Source organism: Panthera pardus, unplaced genomic scaffold (genome assembly GCF_024362965.1).
Source record: "Panthera pardus isolate Hobbes unplaced genomic scaffold, ASM2436296v1 HiC_scaffold_7, whole genome shotgun sequence".
NCBI classification, from domain to species: Eukaryota; Metazoa; Chordata; class Mammalia; order Carnivora; family Felidae; genus Panthera; species Panthera pardus.
In genome coordinates this window covers 4,068,874-4,084,527 of record NW_026527002.1, presented here as the reverse complement: position 1 = coordinate 4,084,527, position 15,654 = coordinate 4,068,874, and the positions used below count along the sequence as shown (strand labels likewise).

The 15,654-nt window shown below is 42.4% G+C and overlaps 1 protein-coding gene across 1 annotated transcript in view; it reads left to right on the top strand.

Moving 5' to 3' along the window:
• The window catches only part of PXDNL (peroxidasin like), a 414,188-nt gene that overhangs the window by 372,434 nt on the left and 26,100 nt on the right, over positions 1–15,654 (top strand). Inside the window, 1 exon segment of the mRNA XM_019428907.2 lies at positions 2,498–2,706. Within this exon segment, the coding sequence (XP_019284452.2) occupies positions 2,498–2,706 (209 nt within the window).

Sequence of the window (15,654 nt, the reverse complement as noted above, 5' to 3'; positions counted from 1 at the left end):
CTTTGGCTCAGATCATGATCTCATGGTCCGTGAATTCAAGCCCCGAGTCAGGCTCTGTGCTGACAGCTTAGAGCCTGGACCCTGCTTTGGATTCTGTGTTCCCCTCTCTCTCTCTGCCCCTTCCCTGCTCATGCTCCGTCTCTCTCTGTCTCTCAAAAAATGAATAAACGTTAAAAAAATATCTTAAAGAATGCACTGGACTATGACGTGCACAGCATATCACCTGAAACCTGTTGCCTCATATGTACATACAGTCCATCGAACAGTAGTACCCCGGGGGCATAGATTGTGGCAAGTGTAAATGATGTTGGTGGTGCAGGAGTTCACAGCAGGCTTGAGGCCCCATCCCTTCATCCTCGTGGGAGACCAGTTGACCCAAGACCAGACCTCCTCGCAGAACTGTGTGCTGAGGGCACTTACTAGTGGAAGAATAACTGGGGCTTCTTCCTAAAAATCTCTTGGTTTGGCTAAAGTATCTACTGTGGATCAACTCGAGTTTATGAAATCATGACAGCTGGCAGGAGACGGAAGTTAGCGTAATCTCTTTGTTGCAAGGCTAGCCAGGGATAAAAACGAAGAAAACTGAAAAACTAAGCAACCCTCGCCGAGTTGGCATGGGACACACTATTAGCTCTCCTCTGTTACTTGAACCAACTGTGTTCCGGGGCCCTCGCTGTATCTTCTGGATCGTTAGTACAGTCTTGAGTAGGGGCTAGGATTCTTGTGAACCTGTTCGACAGTTCAACGTTCTGTATTATCACAGTGATTATATATTTATACAAAGGAGTTAAACACTGCCTAAAACTTAGTTTTTTTTTAAAAAAAATTTTTTTTCAGTGTTTATTTATTTTTGAGACAGAGAGAGACAGAGCATGAACGGGGGAGGGTCAGAGAGGGGGGAGACACAGAATCCGAAGCAGGCTCCAGGCTCTGAGCTGTCGGCACAGAGCCCGACGTGGGGCTCGAACTCACGGACCGTGAGATCATGACCTGAGCCAAAGTCGGACACTTAACCGACTGAGCCACCCAGGCACCCCTAAAACTTAGTTTTTAATTAAAGTTACCCTAAAAACTATTTTTTTAATTTTTTAAAAAAAGTTTATTTAATTTGAGAAAGATGCAGAATGCCAGTGGGGGAGGGACAGAGAGAGAGGGAGACTTTCAAGCAGACTCTACACTGTCAGCGCTCATGAAACTGTGAGATCATGACCTGAGCCAAAATCGAGCTCAACTGACTGACATAGCCAGGCATCCCCAAAATTATTCTTTATTTAAAATTTTTCTTCCCAGTCTCTTCTATTTATGGATTATATTATAAAGAAAGTAGTAACAGATGTAATTCCTTTATTGCACATTGGCCAACATTCAGAGTACAGTATTTCATTTTCATGTTTGTAAATTAGTTTTGGCACTCTGGATTTATTGCAGCACATAGCTGTGCTAATATGTTCAATCGATAATAATTTAAGAATATATGTGGTCAAAAACTAATCAAATTTCGGAAAGCTTTGTGTTTTTTTTTGAATAAACTGTTTTCTCCATGTGTATTAGTTTACTAGGACTACCATAACCAAGTCCAAAAGACTGGGTGGTTTAGATAACGAATATATTGTCTTGCAGTTCTGGAGACTGGATCAAGATGGGGGGTGTTGATCCCTACTGAGGACTCTGTGGCCTTGTAGATGGCCAACTTCTCCCTTTGTCTTGACAAGGTCTTCCTTCTGGACCTGCCTGTGTCCGTATTTCCTTTCCTTGTAAGGACACTAGTCATAATGGATTATAATCGTAATCCCCCCCCCATGACACCCTAATGACCTTATTTTTACTTAACCGCCTCTTTAATGGCCCTGTCTGCAAATAAAGTCACATTCTGAAATACTGGGGGCTAGGATTTCAACGAATGTGAATTTCGAGGGGACACAAGTCAGCCCATATACCATGTGAATGGTAACAGCCTTTGGCTTCCTCTCTTCTGTTGGGTGCCCAGCTTGAGAAAAGTGCTTGCAAATATTCCCTGAAGGAATGAACAAGGGCTCACTTTAATAGTGTTTTTAAACTGTATTGTTTTTTAATTGAAAATCGAGTGTGTTTATTCTAATTATCTAATAGATATAATCAACTAGTATGTATTAATGATTAAAAAGCACTATTTCTCTTTTAGGCAAACATGTCAGTCTTAAAATTGTTCAGGTAATTTCTAAGGCTAGCTTATGGAATTTTAGATTAGAAGACGTGCTTTTCTTTATTTATCTTTTAACTTTGCAAAGCTTTATTGAATCGTTTTGTAAAACATGAATAGAAAGCAATCGTTCAAAGCAGGGGATTTAAGGACTGTATCAACACCGGAGGCAGTTGAAAGAGTGCTTGGTTGGAAAGCAGACAATCCTTTCGGTATCTTTGCTCTCCTGGAGCTCTGCCGCTGTGCTGTTGCTGCTGGGCCCGCAGCTCAGGGCCCTTCCGGGAGTCTCACTGCACGCCTCTCCCTGCTGGCCACCAGGTTCTGGTATGAGAACCCCGGAGTGTTCACACCCGCGCAGCTCACTCAGCTGAGGCAGGCGTCCCTGGGTCGCGTGCTCTGCGACAACGGCGACAACATCCAGCAGGTGCAGGCCGACGTGTTCGTGAAGGCGCAGTACCCGCAGGACTACCTGAGCTGCAGCGAGATACCGCAGGTGGATCTGCGGGTGTGGCAGGACTGCTGTGAAGGTGGGTGCGCGGCGGCCGCCAGCGTGGATCTGCGCAGGCGCGCCGGTGTGTAGCCGGGTGTCCAGGTCTACGCCCCTGAAACAAGGGTGCGCGCGGGAGACCGCGCCTGCGCTCTTCTCCCTTTGGACGTCGGGAGGATGCTGGAGAGGGCCACGGGAAGGCCAGAGTGCATCTCCCCCAGCCTCCTCAGAGTGGGGAGGGGCCCGGCAGTGCGGGGTGGGGCTTGTCATAGGGGGAGGGGCCCGGCAGTGTGGGCGGGGCCTGTCGTAAGGGGAGGGGCCCAGCAGAGCGGGGCTTGTCATAGTGGGGTGGGGCTTGTCATAGAAGGAGGGGCCCAGCAGTGTGGGGCGGGGCTTGTCATTGGGGGAGGGGCCTGGCAGTATGGGGCGGGGCTTGCCATAACGGGGAGGGGCCTGGCAGAGCAGGGAGGAGCTTGTCATAATGGGGAGGGCCCTGTTGAGTGGGGAGGGGCCCGGCAGAGCAGGGAGGGGCTTGTCATAATGGGGAGGGGCCCAGTAAGGTGGGGAGGGGACTTGGTCGTCCATCTGGTCTCTTGTTCTCACTGCCCTTCAGATGACTATGGCAAACATCGAACTCCAGTCATTGGTACTGCAGACGTCTACTTCCTGGGGGTCAGCTGAGTAGAGAGAGGAGGAAAAAAAATCATAGCAGCTCAGCTATTTAGACTATTTAGTCTCTCTAAGATGTTGCAGGCATGTTCATTGGAAATTTGGGGATGTCCTGATAGAGAACTTTGTCTAGTGATACAACATAATTTGCCACATCTACCATACCACGTTTTACGAGCCAAACTGTAACTAAGGTGCTTTATAAGCATGCGTTTTGTCATCACAATAACTCTTAAGAAATGTAGCTCTCTTCTCCTTTAATAACGACTTCAGCTCAGGACATGATCTCACAGTTCGTGGGTTCGAGCCCTTCATGGGGCTCTGGGCTGGCAGCTCAGAGCCTGGAGCCTGCTTCAGAGTCTGTGTGTGTCTCTCTCTCTCTCTGTCTGCCCGTTCTCTACTCACACTCTCTCTCTCTCTCAAAAATACGCAAAAAAAAAAAAAAAAAAAATTAAAAAAATATGAATGTTGAACCACAAACACAGCAACACCCGAATCAGTTTCCTTTTTCTCTATGGTGGGTTTTAGGGGACAGAAAAAAGTCACTTAGTTCTGTGAGGGGGAGGTGTAGTTTTCCTCCCCTCAAGTTCTTGGTGATGATGGCCAGGAATAATGAAATATTTCCGGCTCTCCAAAACATGGGACGCAGGGAGGCGACGTGCACGACAAGATGAATGGCAAGTAGTAACACTCCTCTTGCTTTTCCTCCGTCCTCAGACTGGGCACTGAGCCCACTGAACAGAGGAAAAAAATAGATGGCATGGCAGGGTGTGGGCCACGGTGAAAATAGCTGTGCTCTGGATGGAAGCGATGACTCAAGTCCAGGAAGCAAAAGCTGTGGTCCCATTATGCCCACATGTGCCTTTTCTAGATTCTCATACCGCCAGGCCCGTGTTAGGTGATTCATACGTAACACCTACCTACCTCATAATCTTGGTGAGTCTTTCAAGGTGAGTATCATTATCCCCACTTCACAAAGGAGGAAAATGAGGCTCCTGGATGCTAAAGACAGAGTCTGAGGTCCCCCAGCTGGGATTTAAACCTATGTATGGCCAACCTGAAGGCCTCAGCTCTTTTCTCTGTGAGCACCGTCTCCTTGGAGCACCCGTGGGACAAGAGCACAGCACACACTGTGGGCGGGCACCAAATGAGGGCACCCCGCCTCTTCCACCCTCCCTTTCCTTCGGCCCTGTGGCTCCAGTGTACCAAGTTCATACATCTCAGGACCAAGAGGAGAGCTCCTCTCGTTACTTAAATTGTAATGCGTTTCTTGCTGACAACATTTGTTAGGGAAAATGCAATGCAAAGATTTAACAGACAAGGGGAGGAGAGAATCTCGAGTGTGTGAAGCATTCTTATTATTAAGATCCTAGGGCGCCTGGGTGACTCAGTTAAGCTTCCAACTCTTGATTTTGGTTTAGATCATGATCTAAGGGTCAAGAGATGGAACCCTGAACCAGCAGAGCCTGCTTAAGATTCTCCCTCCCTCCCTCTGACCCTCCCCACCGCTTGTGTGTGCGCTCATACACTTTCTCTCTCTCTCTCAAAAAAAATTTTTTTTTTAACATATAAAAGATCCTAATTTGTGGTCTTAAGTCATAGTAAGAATGCTCTTTCTCTGATAACATCTCAAAAATACCTGGAAATTAATTAATCAGTAGCAAATATCTATCAAGAAGTTGGATAGAAAAATGATGTATCTTCTTTTATGGCACTGTCATTTAAAAACATTTTTTTAATGTTTGTTTATTTTTGAGAGAGACAGAGACAGAGGGTGAGCAGGGGAGGGGCAGAGAGAGAGGGAGACGCAGGTTCCAAAGGAGGCTCCAGGCTCTGAGCTGTCAGCACAAGAGCCCGACGCGGGCTCGAACCCGTGGACCACGAGATCATGACCCGAGCTGGTCAGATGCCTAAGCCCCTGAGCCACCCAGGCGCCCTTATGGCACTGTCATTCTTAAAACCACGCGTGGCCACATGGTAACACACCTCTTCCCTCCACAATGGTGAGAAGTCATTTCAGGAGCAAAATCACCTAAGCAGACACATAAATCATCGCGTGAGGAATCTCAACGTGTTTGTCGTGAGGACCCTTGTAAGTAGATGCAGATTTTATATCTCCTTGCGTTTTTGACCCACAAGCATATTTTTTCCCCCAGAAAAACTAATTAAAAGACGTTCTTTAAAATGAGAGACTTTAAATAAAGACATTTGGCAACTGCTCAAAAGTGGACCCCTTATTTATGGCGTAAGCTTCTCGTATCTCCCAATTAACAGCAGCATCCAAGTGTTTAGAGGCAGATATAACGATTCAAATCACTGAGAGCTGTTTTGTAGATTGTTGCTGTGTCCTCTTCCTGAGGCCAGACATTGTAGTGGTCTGCGTTAACTGGGGCCAGAAATGTATCAGCCACATTGTGTCCCCAGCTCGACCTCAAGTTGTTACTTGCCCAACGCGTTAGTGGATGTATTGAGAGGATGTATGAGAGGACCTAGAAATCACTATTTATACTAATCATTATACTTGTCTTACCCGTGTTCTCATTCCTGTTGAAGAATCCTTCACTCTTCTCTGATTCTCTCATTCTCAGATTAAGATGAATACAGTAAGGGCGCTTAAGTGATTTAATTGTTTTAACCGACATTGTCCTAGAGAAAAACGGAGCCCTGTTTGGGATTTGAACAGCCCCTCCAGGCAATCTTAGTGGTTTATCTTTATTAGAAGGAAAGGTATTATCAAACTCACCCTCAAGTAAACTGTATGTATTTCTTTTGAAGAAGAAATTTTTTTCAAGACGATTTCTTTGCTTCTGTTGCCCGTAAATAGTGGCTTACTGGTGAATACTGATTATCCAAAGTTGCAAATTTGAATTTAACTACCAAAAAAAAAAAAAAAAAAAATCATAGGGAAATTGTTTCTGTCCTAAATGCACAAACACATTCCAAAACAGTAATAATGTAAATGCACTTGAGGTTTAGATAACTATATATTATTATTCTTTGTAGGTAGAAGGCATAAGACCTAAAAGATGGACGCGGGACTTGAATGTCACTTAGAGAGCTGCGATGCTGTGCGTTTGTGTAGGCTATGAAGTGGTGCAGTAACTCAGGGTATCGAGTTGCATTTCATTTTCAGTTTGCATGTCATTTGTCATATTATGTCATACATTTAGGTTTGTTTCACACCATTGTATCAATATCCCTAAGTCATTAATGGGCATATTTGCGTATGTCAACATGTCAAATATGGGCATATTTGCGTATGTCAACATACATGCGTATGTAGCCGTTTAAATACCAACGCTGATATTCCCCCAGGCTGGATTATATACAAAAGAGTAAAGTTGCTTTGTTAAAGGATATATGTTTTTTAAATTAAAAAAAATTTTTTTTAACATTTACTCATTTTTAAGAGACGGGGAGAGACAGAGCATGAGTGGGGGAGGGGCAGAGAGAGAGGAAGACACAGAATGGGAAGCAGGCTCCAGGCTCAAAGCCATCAGCACGGAGCCCCACGCAAGGCTCGAAATCACGAACCTTGAGATCATGACCCGAGCCGAAGTTGGACGCTTAACCAACCGAGCCACCCAGGCGCTCTGCCTAGATGTAATTTTTCTTATCAACTCAGTCTCAAACTTAGTGAGCAGTTTCTTCGGCAAAGGGAAGTGTGAATCTCATATTCCTTAGTTACTACATATATATGTATATATATATATTCCTTAAATATTGTATAAAATATATTTTTCTTTCGAAATATCCTTGGGCGTCAGGCCTGCACAATTTACCCTCCAAATCTTTTTTCTTATCCTTCCTATTTCAACCTCTTATATTTTGCTAAATGTTCTGATGTATTTTTTGCATATGACCACTGATATCAAATTCATTAATTTCAGTCTCAACAGGAACTATCCTCCCTTTAAATTGCTCTTTACTTTCTTAGTTCCAACATCATCTAATTAAGCTTTAGGAAGCTTTTCTCCGCATCATTTGCCCTGCCTTCAATTCCTTCACCCTAATTCTCTGTCTCTTCTGACCCGTGGGTGTATCGGCTCCCATTCTTGCCTTGACTCTGCGGTTCCTGGAAGGGACACTTACTTTTCCTCTCTTGGATCATGGGGGCTCAGGTCCGGTTGCTGACATTACCTCCATGGCCAAAAAACCTTGCAGAAGGTGATCAGCCTCTCCCAGGCTCCAGGAAGGCAGCCCATCTCCCCATGATGGCCTCCACCTTCTGAGAAGTGGAGATCCCCAGCAGAAGGGGCAGAAGCTATCAGGGAAACCACAGAAATCTCCATGTCAAGTCCTTCGAGAGCTGAGCTGCCTAGTTCTCTTCCCAGGCTGGACAGCTCCCCAGATGCCAGGGACCCCTTAGGAGGACATGGCCTTGCCCTTTCTGAGGGCCTCAGCGCGGCCCTCTGCGGGCCCTGGTGCATGCATTGGCCTGCAGGGTCCCAGGCAGCGCCTCGTGCCCGGGCGGGAATCCCTGCAGTTCCTAGGGCATCCTCCAGGGGGCAAGGTAGGCACGTTTCTTCTTGCCTTTTGTTGAGCAAGACCTTCTGATCAAGGTCTAAGCTCTTTGGGGGAGGCATGGGTTCATGAGCTGTCCTGTGTGACAGCGTTAACCAGCAGATGTGGTTGCTGAAGGTCGTGGAGGTTCCTGTTTAATCATTTTACGCACACTTTTGTGTGGGCTGAAAACATACTGAAGCAAGCTGTGAGAAGGCTAGTTTTGATCTGAACCTAAGGTAGGACCTGAAACTCAGTTACAAAACCCTGGTGTCTTTGAAGATGAAAAGGCTTCTTATGTAGAAACTCAGGAGTTACCACAAGGAAAAAGCAAAACACATTTTAACTGTTTACTGTGTCCTTCGTGCTCTCTCCTGTCCCGTTGTCTGGGCAGATGTAAATCCCACGGTCTCTAAGCCTGTTTTAAGAGACTGTTTCATTTAAAGAGGACTTATTAGGATGTATTTTTAATATTGTAGTCAGATCAAACTTCTCACAGGTTTCTATTTGGTCATTTTGTTTCCTTGTGGAGAAACTTGGGATATGACATCTATCTGTTAAAGATGATTATTTTTTCTGCAGTACATCTATCTGTTCATTAAGTAGACATCCCTAAACTCCCCATTTTCTTCATGTTGCATGTTTACAGTTGCTTCAATATTCTGATTTTGCAAGTTAGTTATTTTCTAAGAACCCTATTATAATTTATCAAATTCTTTATTTTTAATTTATTTTTGAATTTTTAATGTTTATTTACATTTGAGACAGAGAGAGAGAGAGAGAGAGAGAGAGAGAGAGAGAGATACAGAGCATGAGCAAGGGAGGACAGAGAGAGAGGGAGACACAGAATCGGAAGCAGGCTCCAGGTTATGAGCTGTCCACACAGAGTCCAATGTGGGGCTCGAACTCACAAACCATGAGATCATGACCTGAGCCGAAGTAAGATGCTTAACTGACTGAGCCACCCAGGTACCCCTGATCTGATCCGTTTCCTTCCAGACCCAAAATAAATCCATACATCCCTCTGTTTAAAAACAAAAATCACACAGCTAAACTCCAAAAACTTAGGGACACCAGGAAAACTTGCCTAGACATCTTGTTAGTTCCATTTGGTCATTGCCTACTTTCTGCCTTTTGCCTTGTGGGTTTCTTTCTCTGCCCAGCTTCTCTGCCTTATGGGTTTATTTCTCTGCCCAGTTTATTTGACACATAGGTTTAAACCATCCGCTCTGTTGACTCCGATTCTGTCAATATGAGCAAACTACAGCTAAATATGTGTGAACTGATTTATTTGAAAGTATCTAAAGACAACTGGATGCCGTCTACCAGGATGATCTGCTTCAGGAACCAGTCACTCAAGGAACCCGTGATTTGAACAGCCGCTGCTGTTAGGATCAGAGAATGTGGGAGAATGACTAAGACAACATTGGAGGCGTAGGCTGGTTCTGATAACAAGATGCATGTGTTGGTACAAGGGATACAGCAGAAAACTAGGATGCTTATGAGTTAGTCTTTAAATCTAGCACTCTGGAATGATTACTATTGGTATGGAGTAAAGAATATTCTAATTCAAATCATGGAAGATTCTCGTAAAGATTATTGTACCTACTGTTCGTGAGATTTCTCTTTTTCTGAGTACGTGAGAAAAATGCTATTCAGACATGTCCTGTCTATAGACACGTATGTCTGTATTATGTCAAAACAACTTAATAGGTTGATTCAGAGTGTATATAAACATCAGGCCAGTTTGTGGAGACAATCATCAGATGCATAAATTGCTTGATTTGGTGTTACTTTTACTTCAGCCAGCAGGAAAGTAGGAGTTCGATGCCATAGGTATGAGCTAGAAAACAGTAAGTTCTTACCAAAAATATGGAGAAAAACATGAAGAACAAAGAGAGGTCCAGAACGAGCCTTAGCTGTGAAAGTTATCTTATAAGGAGCACATATTCAAAGTCTTAATTGATTTGATTTGATTTGATTTGATTTGATTTGATTTGAAGGACTGAGAATCACTGAAACCTTGCAAGGGAATTGCTAAACTTCTAATTATCAAAAGATCATAGCAATCAAGATTAGCCAACGACAGAATGAATAAATTTAATAAGAAAGTCACAAATCTTGGGATGCTTGGGTGGCTCCATCAGTTAAGTGTCTGATTCTTGTTTTCCCCTCAGGTCTTGATCTCACGGTTCATGGCTTCAAGCTCCGCACTGGGCTCTGTGCTGATAGCGTGGAGCCTGCTTGGGATTCTCTCTGTCTCCCTCTCTCTCTGCCCCTCCCCTACTTACTTTCTAGCTCTCTCTCTCTCAAAAATAAATAAAAAAATAAACATTAAAAAAAAGAAAGTTGAGGGGCGCCTGGGTGGCTCAGTCGGTTAAGCGTCCGACTTCAGCTCAGGTCATGATCTCACGGTCCGTGAGTTCGAGCCCCGTGTCGGGCTCTGTGCTGACAGCTCAGAGCCTGGAGCCTGTTTCAGATTCCGTGTCTCCCTCTCTCTCTGACCCTCCCCCGTTCATGCTCTGTCTCTCTCTGTCTCAAAAATAAATAAACGTTAAAAAAAATTTAAAAAAAAAAGGTCAACAGACTTATTTTACCAGCACGTAAGATAATGCAAGATTTCTTAGATTTTCATTGAAATTTAATATAACTCTTAACATAATTTATAAAGCATAAAGCATTTCACATTATATTTCTACGTTGTTTTTATCCCTTAGTTATCTTAGTTATAGGTCTTCAGAGCTAGAGATAACCTGAGAGATCACCTGATTTGAAAAAACCAAGAGACATGGGACGCCTGGGTGGCTCAGTTGGTTAAGCATCCAACTTTCAGCTCAGGTCGTGATCTCACAACTTGTGAGTTCCGGCTCTGTGCTGACAGCTCGGAGCCTGGAGCCTGCTTCCAGTTCTGTGTCTCCCTCTCTCTCTGCCCCTCCCCGCTCATGCTCTGTCTCTCTCTCTCTCTCAGAAATGAATAAACTATATGTGTATATATATATATATATACACCACTTCATTTTGAGATGAGGAAGCAAACATTGCAAACATCCGAGGAACCTGCCCTCGTTATTTATTAGCACAGCTCGGGATAGAACACAGATCTCAGGTTCAAGTCCAGGTTTTGTTTTGGTTTCTCCTTTTCTTACCCTGTAGTGTCATAGCTCGTTTTGTTTTCTCTCTACTTTCTGTAAGTCCCTTTTACCCGTAGTAAATATAGGAACTTTTCTTTAGCTGGTGCCCTTCCTTTTTAGAATCCTGTACTAACACTGTAAATGCAACACTCTTGACATTTTACCATCAATTTAAACTAATTTTTAGTATCATTTAATCAATAGATCAAGAGCCTTTGCATAATATTGTAGACCTCACAGATGCAAATAGCAATATTCACAAGTCCTTATTGCCAGCCTACGTATTTCAGCAGACTGTATAATTGGCACATTTGTTTGTGCCATAAATCAAATAAATCTCACTGTACTGATAAAATGGATTTTACATAGAGCATAAAACATTTCCTTAAGTATCAAACAGAAAATGATTTATTCCCCACTCATTTTAGAAATTAAAAATAACATCTAATGCAGGTGATGTATTAAGACACCATGCCACTTGACTAAATAAAACTTCTTTGAAATAAAACAATTTCACAAAGAGCCAACAGATGTATATTTTCTCCTGGGATTTATGGAACCATCTGGTCTTGCAGTTTCCAGCTGCATCGTTTACGTTAAGTTCTGTCTTTAAAGCATCAAGTAATTTTAAATACAGTATATTTTACATACAAATGTAAATATATTTATGTTTACTCTTGACTTTAGTTCAAATAAATTGTGCTTATGTTTGTAAACTAATGAAAGTTTAATTTCTTCCATAAGAGACTGATTTTATTACCATAATATTTCATGACGTTATGGCTGTTTCATGCTTAACTTACAAAAAGCCTTCAAAGTGTTGCTAAAGAAGTAAGATTTCAGCAACTCCTATAGAGCTTTAATGAACTAATTAATTTGCAACAGCGTTCTCAGGATTGTCTTTGAAAGTTGTTGCTGTTTCTAATAGCGTGCCTTGGGACATCTCCCCCCTCTCCTTGGCTGTGCTGGTGTAGTCTTTTCTATGAAAAGCGTGTTGACCTCGAGGTGAGAACAAACCTCATGAGCGGGATTAAGTTGCTCTGAACAGCCCTGAAATGATACAAAATATGATGTGTTCCAGTGGGGATACAGTTAATGAATCCAATTCTACTGATACTATTGACTTTACATGCGGCGTGAGGTATTCCCTGGAAAAGGACATCTCTTAAGTTCTGAGGATATTGAGTTATCTTCCAAATACAGCCTTCTGCATTTATTTACAATCTGTGACATCCCAGTGGGGAAAAAAAGTCTTCTATCAGAAGTAGGTTGTTAAATAAGCATGGTTCCATTAAGTTGTTTAAGTTAGGGAAAGGCCTCTTAACCCCCAAAATTTGTTTTTCTGGTAACCAAGTCCCGTTTAGTGTTACTGTAAAATTAAAAAAAAATCCTCATTATATTTAGAATTATTAGTGATGTTTAAGTATTGACACTGGTAGTGAAGTGTGGTCCCATGAAGTATTAAGTTACTTACCAGTAACAAAGGATGTATCCTTGGCAGATCACTAGGGGAATACGATCAACTATGTAGAAACTAAAGGAAACACTGATGAACCATAAGCAAAAATTAAAGAAAGCTAGTAAGACTCATATGTAGCTGAAGTTTCAGTGTACTAAGAGAATTATTAAAAGTAGAAAAGTCTTAGCTGTATCCAAAAGCAATTTTAACTCTACATCATTACAAGACACATACATAAGCCAAATATTTAGCATGTATAAATATAAAAGCATAGGTAAAGTAAGTCAGGCACATGAAAAGATAGAAACATGAGTGGCAATAACAATATTTTAAAAAGTTGAATTTAAGGAAGAAAGCGTTAGTGGAAACAAGGTCTACTTTTATTTAACAATCTATAAGTGTCACAGTTAGAAATGCTAATGTGTGAAATATCTTAGCATCTATTTAGCACACTTTAAAGGAATTGTATTTGAATATTATTGATGAGATCAATTTATAAGAGGTAATATCTGGGGCACCTGGGTGACTCAGTCGGTTGGGCGGCCGACTTCGGCTCAGGTCATGATCTCGCGGTCCGTGAGTTCGAGCCCCGCGCCGGGCTCTGTGCTGACAGCTCAGAGCCTGGAGCCTGCTTCTGTTTCTGTGTCTCCCTCTCTCTTCCCTTCCCCAGTTCACTTTCTGTCTCTCAAGAATAAATAAACACTAAAAAAAAATTAAATACAATTGTTACTTAGGCATTTTTAAATCATTTGAACAGATAGTTTGTCAAGAAGGTAATGAAAATTAGGTGGAATATTTAATGCTTCAATAATAAATTAATATTTTAAATAAGGAACACTTTAGTTTTCTAAGGCTGCCATAATGAGATACCCCCAGCTGGGTGGCTTGAAGAGCAGACATTTCTTGTGTTACCATTTTGGAAGTCAGAAGAATTGTAGGTACTGATTACAGGACGCGAAGGAGACTCTGTTCTCTGCCTGTCCCCCGGCTTCCCGTGGTTGCTGGCATTGACATTACTTGGCGTCTCCTGATTCACCCCAGATTCTACATTCATCTTCACATGGGTTTCCACCTGTGTATCTGTGTCCAAGCTTCCCCTTTGTATAAGGACACCAGGCACACGGGATTAGGACCCACCCTCCGTCAGCGTGAGTTCTTCTTAACTAATTACATCTGCAGTGGCCCTTTGGCCAAATAGGGTTACAGTCGGAGGTAGGGGGGATTATGGGTTAGGACTTCAACATATGAATTCAGGGGGAGCATCCTTCAATCCAGAAAAAATGCCTTTCTGTTGTTTGAAGCCAATGCGTGGTAACTTGTTACACTGCAGTAGATAATTGATACAGTTGTAAGGTGAAAAGAAAATGGAATGCTGATAAGCGTATGAAGAAATATCCATGGTTTTCTGCTGTGACCCCTCCCTTCAAAACAACTGGGAAAGTTCAGTATTGCTCACTAATTCAGATGAAACACCATCTAAAGATAGGAAATGTTCATATACTTGGTTCCTTCATAGGAACCAGGAGCTAGGAATTAAAGTTGGCTGTTGTATTATATAAATACAGTATAAAACCACAGCATTGAGTAGAGTTGTTCTCAAACTCCGCCCAAAATTGATTGTCATTTTTATTATGTTTCTTTAAGTTTTTGTCTGTACCTTTTTTTTCCTTTTTCTCTTCTCGCCAGCAAATGAGAAGCGCTAAAATGTTAAGAAACAAATGCCGAAGATAACTTAAAACAGTGTTACATATTTTTGCCAGTTTTTAAGGCTGTCATCATTGATATATTTTTAATATGTGTCATGCAGCATTAGGACACCGATATTCCAGAGTTGCAGGGTTTTGATCAATTCACGGAAACGTGCGACTGCCTGAATCACGGTGGCTTCGCTTCCCCTACTTGAATTTTATTTGTTCACCCATCAAGGAATGTCCGTCCACTCCAATGAGTGAGAATACCCAGGCCTTTTCCTAAGGCATCATGCTGAATACTCTGACTTCATTAAATCAATCATCAGTGTCTATACCCCTTGTCCTGACATGTCTCCTTACCATGTGTCCACCTCTGGGCCAGACTAGATGGGGTCTAAGTTCGGATATGACTCTTAGGGACATTATTAGATTCTACATGCCTATTGAAATAAACTTTCCTTTTTTCAGTACTCACTGCCACGCAGACTAACACCATGTTTCTACTCGTTTAATTTGATGGTGCATTTAAATAGCAAATTGTTGCTTTTGTACAAATTCAGCAAATTGTTCTGTGCTGTTTTTCACTACAAAGAAAAAAAATCCTGAAGTGTTTTTACCAATGATTCGGGGAGCGGGGGGGATTGTTTTTTAAACTCATTTGGAATTGCCTTGAAAAAAAAATCTGCCTACAAACACATTAAGTTTTAATTCATTCAAGGACATTTTTTGAATGCCAGTTGTATGCTTATGAACAAAAACATTTATAACTCTGACATTATGCAAAAGTTGTTTATGAACTAAATAACTCACTTATCTTATTCTCTAAAATTTATTCCAGAAATAAGGGCCATGTTTGAGCTTCCTCTGTGCCTGGCATTCTTGCCGAGTGGTTTGCTCCTCTTAGCTCATTTAATCCTCTCACCAAGTCCATGGGACAAATTGTGTTACCGAGCTCTGTACTGATGAGAGCGGAGTCAGCAAGTTCAAATTGCTTATCCAAACTAATATGATTGAAATGTGGAAGACGTGGTACAAAGCCAGACAGTTTGATTCTTGCAATCAAACTCTTAAACACAGAAAATGACAAGAAACTGGATATTTAAAAATAATGGTTCGTCCTCTTCGATTTCATTCATTCGTTCATTCAAATATTTATTGAGTATGTATCATGTGCAGGTGCTGTACTACGTGTTGAGGATAAACTGGCCGGTAGGACAGAGCCCTCCTCTCTGATATCTTCTGAGCCAACGGCGAGTGGTAGATAGGTGTGCGCAGAGCGTTAAGAGAAGGTGATGAATTTCCATCTCACCTGGTCTTAGCAGTTCAAGAAAGGCTTCTCAGAGATGGTGACACGATACCTGTGGTGTTTGTTACTCGGGTGAGATCAAATAAAGTTGGCGCTGGGTGGTGAGCCACCAATGGCGCCGTTGAGAGAAATGAAGAGAGAGGAGATGTGCACACAGGGAAGGATTTCCTTTGGTTCAGTAAAGATCTAGGCCTTGATTCATAGGACACAGGCTAAGGGATGGGTTGGG